The sequence below is a fragment of the Girardinichthys multiradiatus genome, chromosome 9 (assembly GCF_021462225.1).
Source record: "Girardinichthys multiradiatus isolate DD_20200921_A chromosome 9, DD_fGirMul_XY1, whole genome shotgun sequence".
Taxonomy (NCBI): domain Eukaryota; kingdom Metazoa; phylum Chordata; class Actinopteri; order Cyprinodontiformes; family Goodeidae; genus Girardinichthys; species Girardinichthys multiradiatus.
In genome coordinates, this window is record NC_061802.1 from 33,962,580 (window position 1) to 33,985,271 (window position 22,692).

Genomic DNA, 22,692 nt, shown 5'->3' on the forward strand with positions numbered 1-22,692 from the left:
CTATGCTGTGTTTTCAGTCAGTTCTTGCAGAGTTATTCTCTGTACGTGCAGAGCAGAAGAGATGTAACTCAAGTAAAAGTGAGTTAGCCAATGTGCCCCCAACACACCTGTTGGATGGGTGTGGTATGGTGTATGTGCCCCAGTTTTCACATCAGATCACACTGTGGTACTTAGTAAGCAGACTATAGTTATACCACATAGGAGATAAAAAAGGGAAATAGATGTTAAACCACGACCCCATTTGGGGAACAAATGTCCCAGATGAATTTAAACTTTGGTCTAAAGATGATAAAACATTATTATCTCTCTTACCCTGGTTAGGTGTGGGCAAATTAATGCTGCGCGTGGAAACATTAAGTTATCGATTTGGATTGTTTCTAAATAACTCCATAATAGTAGAAGAGGGTCAAAACACAGAAATGAGCGCTATGCGAACCATGATAATTCAGAACCGCATGGCTTTGGATATCCTAACAGCATCAACGGGGGGCGTTTGTGATCTATTGAATAACACCTGTTGCACATATATCCCAGATAATATACACTCTGCAAACATAACGGGAGCATTAAACAACCTACGGAATCTGCAAAATGTCATGACACATGACCACCCAGCTCCTAACTCTTCTTGGTTAGATTGGATGCTCACAGGGGGATGGATAAATCTGTTTAAGGTTCTCCTAGTTGCAGTAATAGCATGCATGGGCCTTCTGTGTCTCCTGTCAATATGTATTATCCCATGTTGCAAATGCATGGTACAAAGAATAGTAACTCAGTCAGTCACGGTGGCATATGCAACACTGAACCAGGTGGAAATGCACGAAAATGAAGGGGACGATTATGATGACATGTTGTAAATAAATCACATCAAAAGCCTGAGTGTACTCATACATTGTATTTCATAAAATGACCTTACAGCAGAAAATCGAAAGAAGTTGTTGCTTAAGTGAAATGAGAAAAAGTACAATGATGACATAAACAGGGCAGATTTTTTAATTCCTTTATTATGTTTCACTGTTTTCATTAAGTATTATTCTTTTATTTTTATGATTTCAAGTATTATTCTTTTATTTTTATGATTTCAAGTATTATTCTTTTATTTTTATGATTTCAAGTATTATTCTTTTATTTTTATGATTTCAAGTATTATTCTTTTATTTTTATGATTTTAAGTATTAATCAACATTTAACTTTTAATGGTTGCCGAGGGCGGCGGGGCCGTATGAGTATTTCCCACAAAATATAATCTGTTTACCGGTCGTGGGTTTCTGCTCATACAGAGTACTTGTCTTGTTCGTTTTTACATTAAATGTTTTTACTTGTGATAAAAGGAGGGACTGTTGGATGGGTGCAAAAACTTGTTATCACTCATGTAAAAACTTTGTGTTGCAAGGCACCTGCACTATGCCTTCCTCCCTGTGTGTGTGAGATCATTGTTATCTCTGTGTGAACCAGCCTCCTTTCTGTCTCACACACATGTCTCACACACATGTCTCTGGACTGTCTGTTGAATTGTGTATATAAATAAAGAAATAGGGTGTCAAAACTTTGCAGTTTCACTGCAAAGTGGGCTACCCTTGCTGCAAGTAACTCTGACTGTATCGTTCTTACCTCTGAGTTGACTAAATAATACCTAACAACACCAAAGCTGGCAACTTTTGGAAAACACTGAAATATATGAAAATAAACTTTATGTACCTGTTTGAAACTACTGAAAATTATTGAAAGGTAAGAATGATAACATTTTTCACTTAACACATCTCCATTATCTCTCCAATTTTTTGAATATCAACTCTCTATTTTTTGTTTGATGAAATATCGATTTGTTCTTCAATAAAACTGTTTTTAACAAAAATAGCTCAAAATCTCAGCCTTAAGTCATACTGTAAAAACACGTGTTATCGCTTTTGAATTCTTGAATTTAAACAGAGGATGCTGACGACTACTGAAAGACAGAAAACTCAGTTGTACACCTGCTTACATCTCCAGGGTTAACACACTGCTGCTAAACATTTAACTCAGTTATCCTATAAATACAGTGCTAAGCAAATCTGTTAACCTTTGCAGCGAAATGCACCGCAGTCAAAAAAACCACTTCATATTTTTACCCAAAGGTGACTCATGCTGAGACAACAATGACAAATGTTGGCACCAAGGAAAGCTGCTGCGCCTCTGATAGTTCAGTGAGCTAAAAGCAATAACAACTTAACACGTAGTATCTATAAAGCACATACTGTCTTTTACTTGTCCACCAATGTGTTTTAAGGTCATTTAAAATGACATAAAACAGAAAACCTCTATCTTAACAATAGAAACTTCAAATTGTTCCAATACGTTTCATTAAAGAAACTGCAAATGCTCATTTATGTGTCTCTGTATTTATGTTTGTGTATTTATGAGAAATAAAAAAGTGGCAAGCAAACCTACTGTAAACATTGGTGAAGGGTGTTGTTAGGCTTTGAGCAACGGAGGAACCCAGAATGCAGACTAGCAGGCAGCATGACGGTAAGTGCAAAAGGATTTAATTAACAAAAAACTCATTCATAGAAGAGGCAGGAACAAAACAATAAATGGGCAGGCAAGACAGGCTTGGCATGATCCAAAAAAAACTAGACATGAGCATGATCCAGTAAACAAGACTTGAGCATGATTAGAAAATGTTTCCGCGAGGAATAAACAGAACAGGTGTGTATATATGGAGAATGAACCAGGTGAAGCAAGACAGATTAACTACGTGCAGGTGAACCGAAAACAGATAATTGGCAAGACAAAACATGGCTTGAGCAGAACGAAAATCCAAGGAAACAAACTAATAGAAACATAACTAGAAAAACATGAAACTAAAGCATAAACAGATCCAAAAACCAAACTTGACAAAACATGAACAAGACGACAAAACTAAAGCATGACCAGAAGCATGATTCAAAATCTAAGAATAATAATAATAATAATAATAATCAGAAGAACGATTCAAAACATTAACTGTGAAAAACATATAAAGAAAAACCCGAAACCAAAAACCAAACAACCCCAAATCATAACAGGTGTAATGCAGAGCAGAAACAAAAACAAAATGAATCTACCACATCAAATAAAAAAGAGACATAAAGAAACTAATTACATGCATTAAAGTATCATTCCTTATGTGGTAAATTTGTGGTAACACAGTACAGGCGCATCTCAATTAATTACAGTATCACTTAAAAATTAATTTATTTGAGCAATTCAATTCAAAACAGTCAGTCAGTCATTTTCTACCGCTTATTCCATAGTGGGTCGCAGGGGAGCTGGTGCCTATCTCCAGCAGTCTATGGGCGAGAGGCAGGGTACACCCTGGACAGGTCGCCAGTCCATCGCAGGGCAATTCAAAACATGAATCTTATATATTATACAGATTAATTACGCACAGAACAAAATATTTAGTTTTCATGTTTTTAATTTTGATGTTTATTGACTACAGCTGTAGAGTATATAGATCCCTTGCTTTCCTGTATTACCCTAAAAAAACTTTTGGTGAAGCCACAAAAACCTCTAATCCCATGCAGATGGTGCCTCGGATTGGCAGATAATGTTGTCTATGACAAAATTTGTTTAGATATGTTAGAAGTCAAAATGCCTTTTTAATATGAATATTTTTATGATCAAGAATATAAAAACTTTTTTTTTTAAAAAGCAATAATAATTATTTCTCTATTCCTAACTTTGAGCAATTTTAGATGTTTTAGTCTCTGAATGTAGGCTTGGCTTTTTCTCTTCTGAAGATTACATGTTGGTAACCTTGAGAATGTGAGTTGTGTTCCCAGAGAGGAAAGCATTTTATTTACATTTTATTGACATTTGATTCTGTTCTATCTAAATCTTTGAACAAACACAGTGAAAATTATTAAATTCAGTTTATCTTGTTGTTTGTCTAACCACACACTTCCCAGATTCCAATCCTGGTGCTTTTCCTGACGCAGCTGACTCAGTAGACGGAAAAGAGAAAAGAAAAGAATCAATCAAGATGTTTTGCCTGCCAATCTGAACCATGTCTGACCAGGCGCTACCTCCCTCCCACAGCATGGCCTTCAGCCTGGTTCAAAGCTACTGTTTCCCTTTTAGCTGGGTTGAGAAACAGGATGGTGAGAATTGCAGGTCACAGGTGACACAACAAGATCCTGGTTGTATCATGGTGCCCTGATTATTCAGATCAGGTGATTTGGTCTGAGAAACTGATGGATCAAAGGTGGCTGGATTAACGTTTTTCTTTTTCTTTTTCTTCTGTCAAACTTTCAACACCAAAAGAGTTTTAGGTTAACAAATATTTTAGGCCACAAGCAGTCTCTTCATGCTCCAGACAGGAGGTCCAAAACTCTAAATTAAAATTTCAGATTATAATAATCTTTCATAACATTCTTCAAGCTCATTTGCAGGATAATTAATTTCTCTTTAAGAATTGGTATAAGAATATGCTCACTATCCTCCCAAATCAGTGGTTTCCTTATTTTTTTCTACTATGTAGCTGAAAGTCTCCAACCTGAAAGATTGAAAAGTGGTGTCAAACTTAAAGTATTCACCTTCCTCTTTGAAGCCCATACTAAAAGCTTACATTTACCTTACCAGATGAGGTCACGTATTCACAGTAACTGGATAGCTCTTTGGAAGACAGACTTCACTTTGAGGAGAAATACTGTAGTGTCCTTTTATTGTGCAAGACCAAATGGCACATATGTGTAGCTGGATTCAGAGATATTGCAGTGGAGATAAGCAAAATAAAACAATAGCTATTTCAAGCAGGTGAGCTCTAGGTCGTACCTAGGTAACAGCTGTGGTGCCAAGCCTCTTTCTCCAAGCACACCGCATACCATGCATTCCCAAACGGTGAGCTTGGTCCGCTGACTGCCTTCTCTTCACTTCGTCATGAAGTTTCTCCTCTTTCTCCGTCGCTCATCTGTTATTTTCTATACCTCATCGAACTAAGTCCTTAACTCTGTTTGCCACTGAAGAACACCCTCCATCATTGTGCATGGAGCAGAAATTTAATATGGTGCTCTTGGAGTGGGAGAGGTTGTTTACATTTACAAATGGTTTTGCTTATTGCTCCACATGTATTTTGACCCGTATGTTTATGCATCATTTTGCAAACTGATTTGTCGGAGGAACACAAACACACAAGGGGCAAAAATATTTAGAGTAAAATAATCTTTTATTTTGAATTTTCAAGTATGATGTGATAAAACAGGTCTTTATGAAGCTTGACATACGTGATTATCTCCAAAGGTCAATGAGAATTCCGATTTATTTTTCTTTGTACTTGGTATCTTTTTCTTCGCTGTTTGGCAAACCGGTCTGCCCAGGAAAAGGGGCAATTTTTAGGAAGAAATAGGGGTTACTGTGAACTCGCACGGCCACCATGACAGGAACGGCTGCATAGAGCAGGTTAGCTCCCAGCACCGTCCAGAAAACATCATTTGGGATACGAAATGGGGTTGTGGTGCGAGGATGGAGGGAGCCCCCGATGTGGGACCACTGGCACTGAAAGGAGACACAAAAAGACAAAGATTAGACTAATATGCCTTAGGGAAATAAAACTAACACATTTAAATCCACTCAGATCTGTTTGGTTCTGTTTGCAGACTAATGGCAGGTCAATTGATGCCTCCTTTTGTCATACATTTCCCAGTGGAATAACTTGAATGTATTTACCTAACAGGAAGATAAACCACTGCAGAGGAGGTGTTCAGACTAAACAAGCTGGCAATTTGGAAGATAGGGAGGATGGAATCTGCAACCAGCATGTGCAGTGAAACATAGCTTTAATCAAGGAGTCCTTATCCACATGGATTTAATTCAGATCAATACAGAGGACCAGCAGCTTGTTTATAAATAATTGTCCAGGTTCTATGTAGAGAATGAGAAATTATTGTCTACATTGTTTCCCTGACACAGCAACACATCTTTTGGCTACCTTGTGCAGCAAAACAAAGTGTCAGCGCAACTCACTTGCATGCCACAGCTTTATCCTTAATAATGCATTTAGAGCCATCCATGCTTATTGAACGTCTGTCTTCGTGGTTTTACCTGGATTATGGCACCAGCAAAGAACGTTGTCCAGTCTGACATCCATGTGCACCCAGGTTTGAGGAGGCCATAAACAAATGCACCCAGCAGAGGCAGCCCATAAAACAACAAGTGCAGCATCTAGGAACAAATACAACCCATTTTTTATCATCAGTTGTTATAGTTATGCTGTTTCCATCACTCCTCCTATGTTGAGTTGAGTTCACTGTGTCACAAAGTTTGTGACTCATCACTGTTTTATCAGAACCAACGCCAGAGATTTCGCCTCTGGATAAAGTGGAAGGTGTTGAGCCAAGGAAAACAGACTCAATCAATGTCATTCGGTGCTGTTGTTTAGTGCCTGCCAACACTTCAGCAGAATATTAACACAGTTAATCATTTTTTTCTCTTCTGGCCACACTTCACCTACACTCCCTAAATACAGAGCACAGCAGGTTTAAGCTCAAAACCCTAACAACAACTGATAGTTTTCAAAGGACTTCATGAATATGGTACTGATAGGACTAGATAAAATATCAGACATGTCCCATTAAAGGGACACGTTAAGGGATGATTCCTAATTTTTGTAGTGAGTTTTATTAAAAAGGTTATAAGTAGGTGATATCTTGCCAGTAGTAGATAACTGTCTACTACCGGTTGGTTTCTTAGGCTAAAGCTAACCGCTAGCTTAAGAGGGGACAAGACCAAAGTGGACGTCTACTGTCTCATAACAACTCCATTTCAAAAAAGGACACATCAGTTTTTAGCCTCTTTCAAAACATCCTTTAATTTGCTGACCTATATGTGTTCTTCAAGCCTCACAATCAACTAAAATGCCGTTCGCTGGGGTTTAGGGATGCATCGACCCACCAATACAGGTCCTTCTCAAAATATTAGCATATTGTGATAAAGTTAATTATTTTCCATAATGTCATGATGAAAATTTAACATTCATATATTTTAGATTCATTGCACACTAACTGAAATATTTCAGGTCTTTTATTGTCTTAATACGGATGATTTTGGCATACAGCTCATGAAAACCCAAAATTCCTATCTCACAAAATTAGCATATTTCATCCGACCAATAAAAGAAAAGTGTTTTTAATACAAAAAATGTCAACCTTCAAATAATCATGTACAGTTATGCACTCAATACTTGGTCGGGAATCCTTTGGCAGAAATGACTGCTTCAATGCGGCGTGGCATGGAGGCAATCAGCCTGTGGCACTGCTGAGGTCTTATAGAGGCCCAGGATGCTTCGATAGCGGCCTTTAGCTCATCCAGAGAGTTGGGTTTTGAGTCTCTCAACGTTCTCTTCACAATATCCCACAGATTCTCTATGGGGTTCAGGTCAGGAGAGTTGGCAGGCCAATTGAGCACAGTGATACCATGGTCAGTAAACCATTTACCAGTGGTTTTGACACTGTGAGCAGGTGCCAGGTCATGCTGAAAAATGAAATCTTTATCTCCATAAAGCTTTTCAGCAGATGGAAGCATGAAGTGCTCCAAAATCTCCTGATAGCTAGCTGCATTGACCCTGCCCTTGATAAAACACAGTGGACCAACACCAGCAGCTGACACGGCACCCCGGACCATCACTGACTGTGGGTACTTGACACTGGACTTCTGGCATTTTGACATTTCCTTCTCCCCAGTCTTCCTCCAGACTCTGGCACCTTGATTTCCGAATGACATGCAGAATTTGCTTTCATCTGAAAAAAGTACTTTGGACCACTGAGCAACAGTCCAGTGCTGCTTCTCTGTAGCCCAGGTCAGGCGCTTCTGCTGCTGTTTCTGGTTCAAAAGTGGCTTGACCTGGGGAATGCGGCACCTGTAGCCCATTTCCTGCACACGCCTGTGCACGGTGGCTCTGGATGTTTCTACTCCAGACTCAGTCCACTGCTTCCGCAGGTCCCCCAAGGTCTGGAATCGGCCCTTCTCCACAATCTTCCTCAGGGTCCGGTCACCTCTTCTCGTTGTGCAGCGTTTTCTGCCACACTTTTTCCTTCCCACAGACTTCCCACTGAGGTGCCTTGATACAGCACTCTGGGAACAGCCTATTCGTTCAGAAATTTCTTTCTGTGTCTTACCCTCTTTCTTGAGGGTGTCAATAGTGGTCTTCTGGACAGCAGTCAGGTCGGCAGTCTTACCCATGATTGGGGTTTTGAGTGATGAACCAGGCTGGGAGTTTTAAAGGCCTCAGGAATCTTTTGCAGGTGTTTAGAGTTAACTCGTTGATTCAGATGATTAGGTTCATAGCTCGTTTAGAGACCCTTTTAATGATATGCTAATTTTGTGAGATAGGAATTTTGAGTTTTCATGAGCTGTATGCCAAAATCATCCGTATTAAGACAATAAAAGACCTGAAATATTTCAGTTAGTGTGCAATAAATCTAAAATATATGAATGTTACATTTTCATCATGACATTATGGAAAATAATGAACTTTATCACAATATGCTAATATTTTGAGAAGGACCTGTATTATGCCCTTGATCCATCTTAGAGGGTAGTAACAAACCCACAACCATCATTAGCTGTAAGAGGTAACAGGGGATTGTAGGATGAGTGTAATATAGTGCAGGTGCACACGGAGCAGAGGAACTGCATGATCTTCCGGTGTCTGTCTGATGTGAGAAATATGTGGGTTAGCAGAGAACACAGGCACAGCAGTGTGGCTCAGATGAACACTGCAAGTGGCAAGGGCATCTCTTTGGTTCCTTAGTTCAAGCTGCATGATCAGAAACCTTACAAGACCTATGATCTTAGAGCATTAACTTGTATGGTGTGAAAGCAGAAAGTCATCTGTAATGGAGGGTTTATGGTTAAGTGTTTATTGAGGAACTGAAAGGAGATAATGTGAACACTATTTATGGAATAACTATTGTCACATTTTCACTGTGTTGGTTTCCCAAAGAAGCTGATTATAATTTAGACAGGAAATGGAACTAGGAAGGTGTGCGCTACCAATGATATTCCTGTGTCAAACACATACTGAAAACAAGACATAAAATGTGTTGCCAGTCAGAATAACTGTCTGATATAAGGTAAAGCAGTGCAAATCTCAATATGATAGCTCTGAAACTGCTTTAATATATATATTTTTTTAATTTTAAACCACTTTCCTCTGATTTGAAACACATTACTTGTGATGTTCTCAGTCCATGTTTCAGACCGTCTCCTCCCTCCTTGTGTAAATAATCATCGCCATCTGTAACCATCCAAGAAATAGATGACAATGATTTGCCAGGTCATAAAGTAAAGTTCACAAATGTGGTTATGAGGTCTTTGAGAATGGATTTGTTTATAAGCTTGAGGAGTCTGTGTAAGTCTTGGCCCCTCCCAGAGTAGCCATTAGCTTCATCTCCAAGGACCAACAAATCTGTATTTATGCTAAATTAAGATACCAAGAGAGTTATCTACTGCAGGTAAGATTAACTGCTTAGAGTCTTTAAATAGAACATAACTTCAAAAAAATCTGAGGTATCATTTTAGGATAAAGTAAATTACTTTAGTAATTAGTAAATATCAACAATAAAATGCAGGCGATTGACAAACTTTAATCTTTGGCGTCACTTCAGTCCTATTCAGAATGTAACATTTTGTTCTCCAATTTCATTTATCAAACAGATTTAAATAAATAAACAAGAACAAAAAGAACAATCAAAACGTGAGATAAAGTGAACAAATGGGAACGATTTTAAAGTCAGCGCAGCAGTATCTTTTGTTTTGTTCCAGTTCTCCACTCTCCAAAACCCCCAGTCTGCAAACTCAGCAGAAATGATTCCTTCCACACAAGGGTCACTGCAGAAACTTTCTTAACCTTCCTCCAAAAACATCTGACGCATGAAAGCCACTTTCCCACTTTATAAAACCCTCAAATTACATCAGTAAATGGTTTCTTTCTTTGCCGTCCTGAGGTCCAGATGAATTCTAATGAGTTCAGCACAAAGCCTAAAAGCCAATCATGTATGCCCTTCAGTCTTTTGTTGAAATGTCTTTGTTATTGCAGCCACGTTAATCTAATAAATAGCCTTCATCATCAATGAACATAGCAACTTGTGAGTTTAAAAGAAGTTTAACAATGTGCAACAAGCCTAAATTCATTTTGTTTCTTTGGTCCTTTTAATACAATTATAATTTAGGCACTGATGAGCATGCTCAAACGCACATCTGCAAATACAGATAACCAAGACATAATTTCACTTGCTGCACACACACAATCACACCCCCTCTGACACCCAGGGAGATGCTGATGGGAGGCTTTGGGTGGGGGGATTATCTTATCAAGTCCCCGCCGTGAGATTTGTCTGTCTGATCAATGATTGCAATTGTGCCCGAACTGCAGCTGCTGCAATGTCTTTGGATAACCTATTGACAAAACAGTGCACGCTTAACAAAACACAACAGAACCAAATGCGTGAGGGGTCAGAGGAAGAAAAGCAAGCTGAAAGGGGACCAACTGCCAGTCAGAGTATAATCTGTTATCCATCTTAAGTAAATGAAAGAGCGACAGTGATGCGTTGGCCTTTAGACCCTTCTTCATCTGGGCTTTAATGATAAAAAATGGCCTCGTAATCAGGTGCCAACTCCGCCAGCAGATGGGACAGAGGGGAGTTTCCAGCATGCTCAAAATGATACCTATGAAAAAGGGCTTTCATGTGGTTTGTTAATTGGGATAGGATGAAGAAGAGCTTTTAGGTGCTTCAGCAGCAGCATAGAGAGGTTGAGAGAAAAATACCCACCATCACCTTGGGATAGCCCACAGGGTCCTTCAGGTAGGGTTCATACTGACTAAGGTATATAGAGCAGGCTTCCAGTGGAGAGTCCAGAGCCACCTGCAGAGAGATCCTATGATTATAGTGTCAGTAAATATAAAAACACCAAAAAATAAACATTCACTTGGTCAAAAATTTAGATTTATTCATGCTCTTGTCCTGACAGCTATATGTCTATATGCATGTCATTATCAGCCATGTTAACTGGTATTTAGAGTGAGACAGTGCATGATTAATGAATCTTTCCTTTTAGGTAAAGAAAACAAATCAAAAAACTCCCAGTCTGAATCAAATAAAAGGCAGTGTTTGTATCTTTATGTACGGATATATTAACAATATACATGCATGAAGTTCTCTTTTACAACACAGATATTTATTTCAAATACCATGCAACCTATCTCCTCCTCTTTCAGAACTAGTATAGCCTGAAATATATAGATAAAATGTAATTTCACATATTACTTTTTTCCTCAAATATAAAGATAGAACCATTTTGAGGATAAATACTATATGTTTCAGTGAATTTTTAGATGAAATACTTACAAACATGTCTCTGTGTTAATGCTGACCTTATTTGGAAGTTTTATGACTTCCAAAACTACCATTAGAGCTCCTCCTTGAACTCTGGTAATAACAGTGAGTAAATGTGACGTGCTCACCAGGCCTCTCAGGATGGTGAAAGCCATGGTGGCCAACAGGAGCACCACCAGGATCAGGTCCAAGGGACGCCAGATTAGCTTCATGGTTTGAGCGTGTTGGGCCTAAGAGCAGGTGTCAATTAAATGCACAGTACAGAGGGGGTTGATGTTTTTGATCAATTTTACATTTATCGTTTTACTATGTAAGTGTAAAAATGTACTGTTTAAAGCTGAAGCAGAACTGGACCACGCAACATGACAATGAACCAAGCCATATCTATAAATCCAAACTTGTGCCGTAGGGTTACTTTAAACAGGCTGTACATGCAAGAAACTCCTCAAACATCTCGCAGCTGAAAGTGAGATGGCAACAAGAAGCATCTCACTGCAGTTATTTCAGCTAACGGTGCTAACATTAGCTTTTACAGAGTAGGGTAACATTTTTTTCTCAGATTTGTTTTTGAAATCTTTTCTTTAATGTGTAAAACAAATAAGGTCAATTTTTAGCATTTACCTGAAATTAAAACAAGACATTGATATCTGAATATTCTTTTGAAATATTTGAATATTTAATGGGGTGTCTTAGTTTCTTCATGACGGCAACGCGTGAGGACATAGTGCAACATTTTGCACTATGTCCTCACCAACCCAGATAATGCTCAATTTATAGATTCAAGTCAATGCATTGTGATTTCTAACTATCACACTGCCACTGTGTATAAATTACAGCCACTCTTCATTTTATCGGCATGAATCCCATTCAGACAGAAGCGCAGAGTTTATCATGCTGATCAAATATCATAAACACTGTATCTATAAAACCCTTCAGAGTCATATACAAGGTCTAATCACTAATGCATCATACTCACGTTGTATCCGCCGATTAGTGGTCTGTCCTTGGGCCGAGTGAACAGGGTCACGGCTCCCAGCACGGGCATCAAAAGAAAGAGAAAATTGAGCCAGAAGGCTGGCCGGATCTCTGACCCGTATTTACCTGCCAGAAGCACAATTCTATCAGCTTTTACTGAACATTTCAAACAATAGCTGCACACATATCCATGGAGCCCAGTTACTGAACATGAAAAACATACTACACAGTCTGCCTTAGATTACACAACAGAGTGAAGAACACATTGCCGGCAAAGGAGTTTGATCTTTTGACACTTGTGTATGCAGTTTGAAATGCCGACAACAGATGCCTCAGGTCTGTTTTGTGCTTTGTTCTGTGGGATATGAGGGCAGGCCTGCATGTGCTTTGTGTGCAGCCTGATCTGAGACGCTGATGGTACATGGCGGGGCAGATGTTTGCTTGATTAAAGCTCGCCATCATGGGCCTGGTGGAAGACAGGATAAAAGATTAGGCTCACCTGCCACTATCCCGGTAATAAACACACTCATGTTAGCGCACAAGGAGCCGGCCCAGAACAGGCCCAGGGTACGGTAGGCTCTCCTGTGGAAGAAACAAAAATAAACAAGATTTTGAATTATTTTCAATTATAGTTAATGTAATAATAAAAAATGTAGAGGTACTGCTTTCCTAAGCTGAATTTAATAATGTTCTACATATGTACTGCATGTAATGCAAAGGCTCATTAAAACAATTTTAAGCTTTTTGAAAGCAGTTTTCAAATCCTATTAACTATCTCCCCTAAGAGCACAAAGCTCACTCAGAAATGTGGAACTTGCACTTGACAAAAAACTTTATTCCACCAAGCTCCCCATGTGTTGAGAATATTTATATATGTATAGTTTTTCTATCTCTTTTGGAGGCATGCATACACTGGTCTGCTAAAGTATTGCTAGCCTTTTTGACTTTTTGTCACATGGGATAAGCCAGCACAAAGTAGTCCATTTTTATGAAGCAGAAAGTCATGTTTTTTTTTACTTTTTTACAAATAGAAATCTAAGGTGTGGGATGCATTTGTATTCAGACCTTAAGTGAAATCCTTTGCAACAAACTGACCTTTGGAGACTAAACTGAACCAAAACCAGAAGAAAACAAAAAACTGAACTTTCTGGCCTACATAAAAAATGCTATGTGTGCCACTATCTGTACTACACATCCCCCTGAACACATGGTGAAACATGGCTGTGGCAGCATCATGCTGTGGGAAGGTTTATCTTCAGCACGGATGGAAAAGCTGGTCAGAGGTGATAGAAATATAGATGGTGATGCTGGAAAAAAAAACCTGTTAGACGCTGCAAAAGACTACTTCTGCAGAACAATGACCCAAACGTACAGCCAGAGCTGTGGCAAAATTTTAAGAATTACATTCACAGATGTTTTCCATTCCATCTGACTAAGCTTAAGGTACTTTGTAAAGAAGAATGGAAAAAACGTTCCTGCTTCTAGACGTGCAAGGCTGGTACAACCATTTCCCCAAACTAGGTGCAATTACAGTAAAACGTAGATCTACAAAGAATTGACTCAGGGGGTCACAGTTCACAACCACCCACCTGTCTGTTATCCTGCTGATCATCATCAGGTAGAGGATAAAGTGTGCTATTCCATCCCAGTAACACATCATGATGGCATATGCAGTCCCCAGGTAAGGCTCTCCCTGAAACACAGGACATGAATAAATACTGTGCAACTTAAAAATCCTTGGAATAAATGCCTAAAAACAATCCCAGTCCTTTTTATTTAACTATTTTTGGATTAGTGTTGGTTTAAACGATTAAATTTCCCTGTGTATATGTAAATATTAACAATAATAAAATACAACTTACTGTCTTCTGGTAGAAATCCATAAAGCCAGAAATAATGCCATCATATTCTAAGGCACTTGTCAGGTCAATGACACATGTAAAGCAAAACTCTGCAAAAACTGAAAAAACAGAAAAACGGATTGGTTAAGGGTCCATTTTTGATCTAAGTCTATAGTTATGTATTTCTGTTAAAAAAAAAAAAAAACAATCTGAAAATTATTGTTTGAAATACATTTTTTGGTTTTGGTTTGCAGTTGCAAGAAAAGTACAGCTCATGCTTCCTTATCTGCCCTTTACTTTCTTGTCTAAAAGCCTGATTTGAAAAAAACAAAAAACATTTATTGACATACATCACTGTCTATTAGCAAAACCATGCAGTCTATCTACCTTTATCCAGCCATTCTGTGAGCTATTTTTAAGCAGTGAAATGTTTGCTTTCAACCAGCCAGCCATTGATTTATAGGACAGTGTGCGGAGGTAAATTTGGTCTTGAGTAGAATGGTAGTCAGGGGCCATACTTTAATCCTCAGGTTTAACACCCAACAGAGCTGAAAAGCCTTGTCCAGCAGGCAGAATTTAGTAGAAGAGGGTATATAAAACATGTGTTACAACTCAGCTAAAACCCTCAACCCACAATCTCTGAAAATCATTTTAAACGCTATTTTGGAAGGCCACGCTTTTTTTATGTTATTTGGTGGCGACAATGGAGGCCTCAAAAATTAAGAAATAGATCATATTCTGCGAACACTAAACAAGCAGCTCTGGGGTGCCACGTTGGGCTGACACATTAAAGACACATGCAGACTGAGTGGTTGAGAGCCATTCTGATTGAAAACTAAACAGCGTATTGAGCCTGTCCCCTTGGTTTTACTTATACACGACTAATGCCGCCACTCTATTCTACATCCCTGCAGATACAGAAAGTAAGAAAAACATCAGACATGTGTAGCTATTTTATCAATATTCTTCATGTAAAAACAAATGAAACATGTTGTGTTGATATCTGAAATAATGGTCCATGGTTTACGCAGACTATCTCCATTTCCACCTGCTACAGCATAAAATTAAGTTTCGTCTGTTAAATATTGATAATAATTATTTAATAATTTACAAATGCATGCACTGGAAAATATATTTGGTCAAAAGCGTCTGTCTAAGATTTAGCACCAATTATTGCATGACTGACATTTGCAGGTAACTGACAGTGTTTCTGTGCAGAACTAACAAAATAAAATTAATTATTTCTATCAGTACCCACATATCCCTTAATGTTTTTTTACTCATTCGCATATCTTCACTTAACTTTGTCTCTGCTTTTCCCCTTTAATCCTGACAAGGTTTAGCACAGCAATCTGTTACTGGAAAGAGACACAACTATCACTTTACTCTTATTTTTGTCATTCTTTTGCATTTTACTATCCAAACCTTTCACCTCAACTATTTATTATATCAGATTGATTCAGTCCTACAAAAACACCCTCTGGAATGAACTGAAGGGATCTATAATCCTTAGAAAAACTCACTTTTAATCTGAGCAGTTCCTAAAACACACCAAGGTATGAAAACACAAATCAGGGCAAATAAATTCTGTTGAAGTGCCTTGGGAAAGTATTCAACACACTTTAACTTTATGTGATATGTTTTTCAGATTGCTTCGATTTCATCTGTAGGTCTCGGGGCGAACTGAAATCTGTCTCTACATTTCTTTACAAAATCACTGACTTCAGGCAGCCTGGATGAAAAGCATCTGTGGGTTTTATGATCATTTTCTTTGAGCAACAGCTTTCTTCTTGCAAGTTTAGGTGACCAAGTCTTGGTTTACAGAGCTATACTCATGATGGATTGAACAGAGCTCTGTGAGATGTTTAAAACTTGAGATATTGTGTTATAACCTTTACATTTCTCTACAACTTTATCCTTGACTTTTCTGATGTGTTCCTTTGTCTTAATGACGATGTTTGTTCATTCATCTGTCACTTTAAATCTTAATATAATTAATTGCTGTTTGTGGTCGTAACTTGAAAAGTTCATGGAGTTTGAATACTTTTGGAAGGCACTGCATATGCATTTAACCTGTTCCTGTTAAGTATGTGTTTAGAAATAGCTGCACATGGTCACATGGGGACAAAATCTTGACATAATGGCTAAAGGCCCTCAGTCTGTAGGGGGATTGGACTAGTCAACCCATAGAAAAATCTGATCAGGCTTTGCTCTGATCCTGATCAGCGTAAGCAGCTTTAAACATATCAGGCAAGATCATATTGAGTGAAATTCTTGTTTTTCACTCTGATTTAGTGTGCATTTGGCAGAGGTTCTGGAAATCCTTCTCTGTGATTTGTTGGGTTCAGCTCAGTACCAAAGCATAAAGGTCTTAAGACCTGCCAGAGAATTTCAAGAGCCTATATATATACAAATGGGTTGTGAAATGCACATAGTTGTGATGATTACCAAAGAATAAGAAGTCTTTAGGTGGGTTGCCACGAGTGATGAGGTAGTAGAAGAGAAACACAATTACCAGCACGGCAACACCAATCTCCAGGATCACATAAGGTCTGGGGAAACAAACATGTGACTGAAAATATCACGTTTTCAGCACAAACACAAGGATTATGGCACACCTTTAGATTCTGAGAACAATGATTTTTCTGTCTCATCGTTTTTTACGACATAGTTTCTTCCTGGGAATATGAGCTAGTTTTCTCAGCAAAGCTAAATTTGTACCTGATGGCTAACAGGAAGCCAGATTGTGCAAAATTCACGTTTGAGAGAAAAAATCAGTTGTTTGGTTCTGTTCCCCCTTTATAAAAATCTTGTGTCTTGCTTCACCCCCACAATAATATTAATAGTGAAAACAGACTTCAAGTATATTTTCATTTAAACTTAGGGAACTGTTAGCTTTACACCAAAAAATCTAAAGTTGACATTCAATTTGGACTTTTATTGTTTTCTGAATTTAGCTTCTTTTTTTTTCTAATTAACAAGCTTTATGACTATCAGAAGAAAAGCAAGAGGGAAAAGATCCATAAATGCAAAAGGCACTGACTGATTACATCTTTAAACGAAACGCCTCTACAGTGTTGCTTATAAATATTTACATTTAAAATATAAGCCCTTTTTATTATTTTGAACCTACATCATGTTAATTAGTCAGATCAGTCTGAACACATAATCTTGCAATAAAGTCAGAGTGTTGGACTAAACCCATATTGCAAGGTTAGCTTGGCTGTAATGAAACTCACAGAAAACAACTTTAAAAACCTTTAATCAATCATAAGTATCAATGTGAGGAAACACTGAGGTAAGGCAATGTAAGTTCAGCGCAGCTCTCCGTGTTTACTGGTCAAAGGTGCCACTGGAAAAGATTAATGTGGCCGAAATATCTCGAGGCAAGCAACACAACAACCGTGGGGAAACTCTACACGTCAGCTCGCAGAAGGAAAACAAATGGCAGGAGCGCGAAAGGCAAGCCTCCCCAACTCAACTGCACGGGAAGATTTATGCACACAATACTGTTTGTTTTCAGAGCGCAAGAGCACAAGGCATATTGTTTGTCAAGAGCAATTCATCAAACTCTTCTGCGCAGCCTGAATTGACTGTCAGTGCACACACACTCAAAATAGAAAACATGAACCAGCTCCTTAGAGGAGTATAAGAGTCTTTGGAGACAAGAGACTCATTGTAAAAATGTGCATGTTTTTTGTGGACACCACCTAGGTATTTCTTTATATAAAGTTAAGGGTTGCACTGTGCAATCATGTGCAATCATGTAAAGCTGGAAATGCTGTACAGCTTGTATCCCATAAATTGGCTTGAACACATAACCACTGAATTGGAAAATTATTCCTTGCAGCTGAAAAAAGTAATTATTTTCAAGATAATATTAGAATGCCGAGGTGGAAGTTCAGGTTATTGTTCTACATTGCCGCATGTTAGCTCAATGTTTATTTTCAAAGGCCCCAGGATGTCGGATTTCTTTTTATATAGAAGGGGCCCTTAAAGATAGTCTTATAAAAGTAGTAATTAACATATTTGTGGATCCAGTGTTCAGTGGCAGATGATAAAGGCAACGGTAAGCTTGTAGAGTCCTCTACTGGTGGTAAAGTTTACATTATCACATGACAAAGGAAGGATTACGATATTCTACAGCATTCCCCAAAAAAAAAATCAGTTTTCACCTTTTTTCTGTGTATTACCAAATGTTTAAATCATTAACAAATACAAGTGTTGCAAAACTGTAATATAAACTTTTTAGAGATCATGTAAGCTTCCCTCTTAAGGAGACAATAAATGAATCAAAGAGAAAAGAAATCATGAAGTATTTTTACTTACTCTTGAAACTCAGGGGTGGTGTTCATTGCATAAAGAACACCAAGGGCAGAAAACGAAAATAAAAACACTAAAGTCTCCATTTCTTCAAGTGGTTGTTGGCCCCCTTCCTGCAGAATCCGAAGCAAAGTTGAATATAAAGATCGATTATTTCATGCCTCTTTTAGAGAAGATCAAAATTAAAACAATATCAAATCATCGACCGATTTATAAAAACTAAAAAAGTGTTTAATTATATCAAGACATCAGATGCCAAAAGGAATTTTTAAGTAAAAAAGAAAAATTTAAAGCACGGCAGGCTCTTACCTTCTGGCTTCCCTTCTAGTGGATTAATCCAACTACGGCTGGCTGGAGCAACACAAGACGTTTACTGAGAAAAGAATAAGGTGGCTAACAAAGAGACTATTGAGTCACACTTAGGTAATCTGGGTTTTATCAGATTTACCTAAATCGTATTAAAGGATTTCAAGTTACACTCATTCCTGTGTTTTGGTACAATTAGAACTGCACTTCATAAAAACAAAATTGTTGCACTGAGTCTGTAAATGCTCACAAAGGGGTTTACAGACTTCTTCCTCCACCATTCCACAGTATGTCCACATGTAGTAAAGGTATTGTTTCCTCCTCAGCAGCTTTGCTCTTATTATTCCATCAGTTAGCTATTTATTGTGTCCAAATACTGTATGTTCTGGATTGTATTATGTTTGTGTGACATGAGGTTTGGGTTTCCATTCCATGAGAAAAAACAAACATCTAAATGTCTTAGCTTCATCTGTTTTATCTCTGTTACCCAGGAAAAAAAACATGAGTAGGAATAAAAACACCAATTACATCAAAACACTAAAAACATAATCACATAAAAACAGACATTGAAAATGGCAATATATAAGCAAATTATAGAAATCATAGCAGTCTTTCACCTTTTATAGGTGAAAGACCCACCAATAAATGGTCAGTCTAGAACAGGATCCTTTACGTCCTGCAAGACGTGCAATGGGCCTCCACGGATCAGACTTCTTTCTCCAGCGCACTTGCATGATTGAGATTGGATTGAGATTTGGATTATCTAAAACCAAATCAGCATCTCGTTGGTGTGCTCAACCAACCAATCTTGAAACATGTTTGCTTTGAGGCAGGGTGGAGAATCTTGTTGAAAGAGGCCACAGCCATCAGGGAATACCATTTACAGGTCCTTCTCAAAAAATTAGCATATTGTGATAAAGTTCATTATTTTCCATAATGTCATGATGAAAATTTAACATTCATATATTTTAGATTCATTGCACACTAACTGAAATATTTCAGGTCTTTTATTGTCTTAATACGGATGATTTTGGCATACAGCTCATGAAAACCCAAAATTCCTATCTCACAAAATTAGCATATCATTAAAAGGGTCTCTAAACGAGCTATGAACCTAATCATCTGAATCAACGAGTTAACTCTAAACACCTGCAAAAGATTCCTGAGGCCTTTAAAACTCCCAGCCTGGTTCATCACTCAAAACCCCAATCATGGGTAAGACTGCCGACCTGACTGCTGTCCAGAAGGCCACTATTGACACCCTCAAGCAAGAGGGTAAGACACAGAAAGACATTTCTGAACGAATAGGCTGTTCCCAGAGTGCTGTATCAAGGCACCTCAGTGGGAAGTCTGTGGGAAGGAAAAAGTGTGGCAGAAAACGCTGCACAACGAGAAGAGGTGACCGGACCCTGAGGAAGATTGTGGAGAAGGGCTGATTCCAGACCTTGGGGGACCTACGGAAGCAGTGGACTGAGTCTGGAGTAGAAACATCCAGAGCCACCGTGCACAGGCGTGTGCAGGAAATGGGCTACAGGTGCCGCATTCCCCAGGTTAAGCCACTTTTGAACCAGAAACAGCGGCAGAAGCGCCTGACCTGGGCTACAGAGAAGCAGCACTGGACTGTTGCTCAGTGGTCCAAAGTACTTTTTTCGGATGAAAGCAAATTCTGCATGTCATTCGGAAATCAAGGTGCCAGAGTCTGGAGGAAGACTGGGGAGAAGGAAATGCCAAAATGCCAGAAGTCCAGTGTCAAGTACCCACAGTCAGTGATGGTCTGGGGTGCCGTGTCAGCTGCTGGTGTTGGTCCACTGTGTTTTATCAAGGGCAGGGTCAATGCAGCTAGCTATCAGGAGATTTTGGAGCACGTCATTCTTCCATCTGCTGAAAAGCTTTATGGAGATGAAGATTTCATTTTCAGCATGACCTGGCACCTGCTCACAGTGCCAAAACCACTGGTAAATGGTTTACTGACCATGGTATCACTGTGCTCAATTGGCCTGCCAACTCTCCTGACCTGAACCCCATAGAGAATCTGTGGGATATTGTGAAGAGAACGTTGAGAGACTCAAGACCCAACACTCTGGATGAGCTAAAGGCCGCTATCGAAGCATCCTGGGCCTCCATAAGACCTCAGCAGTGCCACAGGCTGATTGCCTCCATGCCACGCCGCATTGAAGCAGTCATTTCTGCAAAAGGATTCCCGACCAAGTATTGAGTGCATAATTGTACATGATTATTTGAAGGTTGACGTTTTTTGTATTAAAAACACTTTTCTTTTATTGGTCGGATGAAATATGCTAATTTTGTGAGATAGGAATTTTGGGTTTTCATGAGCTGTATGCCAAAATCATCCGTATTAAGACAATAAAAGACCTGAAATATTTCAGTTAGTGTGCAATGAATCTAAAATATATGAATGTTAAATTTTCATCATGACATTATGGAAAATAATGAACTTTATCACAATATGCTAATATTTTGAGAAGGACCTGTATATGAAAGGGCATACAGGGTCTGCAAGAACACTTAGGTTGGTGGTACATGACAAAATAACATCCACACATCTGGAAGGACCCAAGAAAACTTCCCAAAGCATCACCTTACCTTTGCTAGCTTTCCCTCTTCTCAAAATGCATCCTGGTGACAAGTGTTGCCCAGGTAAGGGACTCCCACACAACTCGACATCAACATGAAGTCAAAAAAGAAAAAAGCAAGCTAGTCCTTCAATATGACGATTTTTTTTTTTTTGCTTCTAACTCATCAAGTTTGAAGACAAAATGTCCACTTACTGCATTATGTACCCCACCCACAAACGTTGGCCGTGTTGAAGAGATAATCAGTGTTTTGCACTTCACCTGTCATGATGTTATCCCTCATCAGATCTACATTTCAGCAGGTCAGAAAGTGTCCCAAACAAAGCTGCTGCTCTCATGTCCTAAATTGTGACCTTGGTCTTAGAGCCCTTTCTGAAAGCCAAATTCAGACTTTACAATGTGAAAAAGGAACTGTCTTTAGGGTATTTGTGGCCTTTCGGCTCAGGATATTAACAGCAACTAACTCGCTCACAGTGACTTACCAACAGCTGAATAACATAAAATGTGACAAAGGACTGTTAGGCTTCATGTACTTCTGTGTTGACCTTTGTGTGAAGGCCGTGCAGCTTCCTGACGGAAACCCAGCGGACCAAAAGCAGCGTACTTGCAGAAACTCTCCAGCAGGGGGTGCCAAATGCTTAAAAAACAAAATATTTTCTACAGTTCTTATGCAAAGAAATACACTTCTGTTATACTCATTTATGACTAAAAATTGTTTTACGTTTGTTAACAAGTGTATTTTCATATATTTTATGTTTAACTCAGATATATATTTCATATGTAGACTAAATACAAGACTACTGCTAAATGCATTTATTCTACTTTCTGTTTCATCCCACATCGCCTTGTTGACCATTGAAATATGACAAATGATCAAACATCAGAGACGATAAGAGCCACCAGCACCCTGGAAACACCCACCTCTGCTTTCAATCATACACTCCTTTGTTGGGAAAAGGGAGACTGTCAACCAGGAAAGAGGTGGCAGTGTGTGTTTACGGGAAACCTTTGGAGCTCTTCCAGCCCTGTTGTCCAATATTGAAAATTTACTGACGAATGCCAAAATCAGACAATGAGCTTAAGGAAGAAGATAAGAGCCTTTACTGCATTTAACATCAGAGATGAAACATGCTTTTAAATACAATTACTTCTGCAGGGAAGTCAATGGTATGGATTGGTTAAAATAACTGGAAGGCAATAAAACAATATGATCAAAAAGATGAACCATAAAACAATAGATGGATTAGTCACTTCTTTACATATACAGCTACCCCCAATAGCATTATAACCCCCTGCTTTGTA

General features: G+C 38.6%; 1 protein-coding gene across 1 annotated transcript; it reads right to left on the reverse strand.

Moving 5' to 3' along the window:
* Nucleotides 1-5,166: 5,166 nt before the first annotated feature.
* tm6sf2b (transmembrane 6 superfamily member 2b) lies at nucleotides 5,167-18,899 on the reverse strand. Its single transcript, XM_047374231.1, has 11 exons — nucleotides 18,800-18,899; nucleotides 18,497-18,603; nucleotides 16,616-16,719; nucleotides 14,189-14,286; nucleotides 13,916-14,019; nucleotides 12,826-12,908; nucleotides 12,328-12,452; nucleotides 11,480-11,581; nucleotides 10,788-10,880; nucleotides 6,061-6,180; nucleotides 5,167-5,514 (listed from the first exon to the last, which is right to left on the reverse strand). The coding sequence occupies exons 2-11, from the start codon at nucleotides 18,574-18,576 to the stop codon at nucleotides 5,278-5,280; spliced, it is 1,146 nt and encodes a 381-aa protein (XP_047230187.1). The 5' UTR covers nucleotides 18,577-18,603; nucleotides 18,800-18,899; the 3' UTR covers nucleotides 5,167-5,277.
* Nucleotides 18,900-22,692: the final 3,793 nt, after the last annotated feature.

What these genes read in the sequence shown, in the direction of transcription:
- tm6sf2b (XM_047374231.1), bottom strand. Translation starts at nt 18,576, where the DNA reads ATGGAGACTTTAGTGTTTTTATTTTCGTTTTCTGCCCTTGGTGTTCTT. An exon ending in ACCACCCCTGAGTTTCAAGA is followed by an intron (nt 16,720 to 18,496) that starts GTAAGTAAAAAT and finishes TTGTTTCCCCAG; the next exon opens with ACCTTATGTGATCCTGGAGA. An exon ending in CACTAATCGGCGGATACAAC is followed by an intron (nt 11,582 to 12,327) that starts GTGAGTATGATG and finishes ACCTGCTCTTAG; the next exon opens with GCCCAACACGCTCAAACCAT.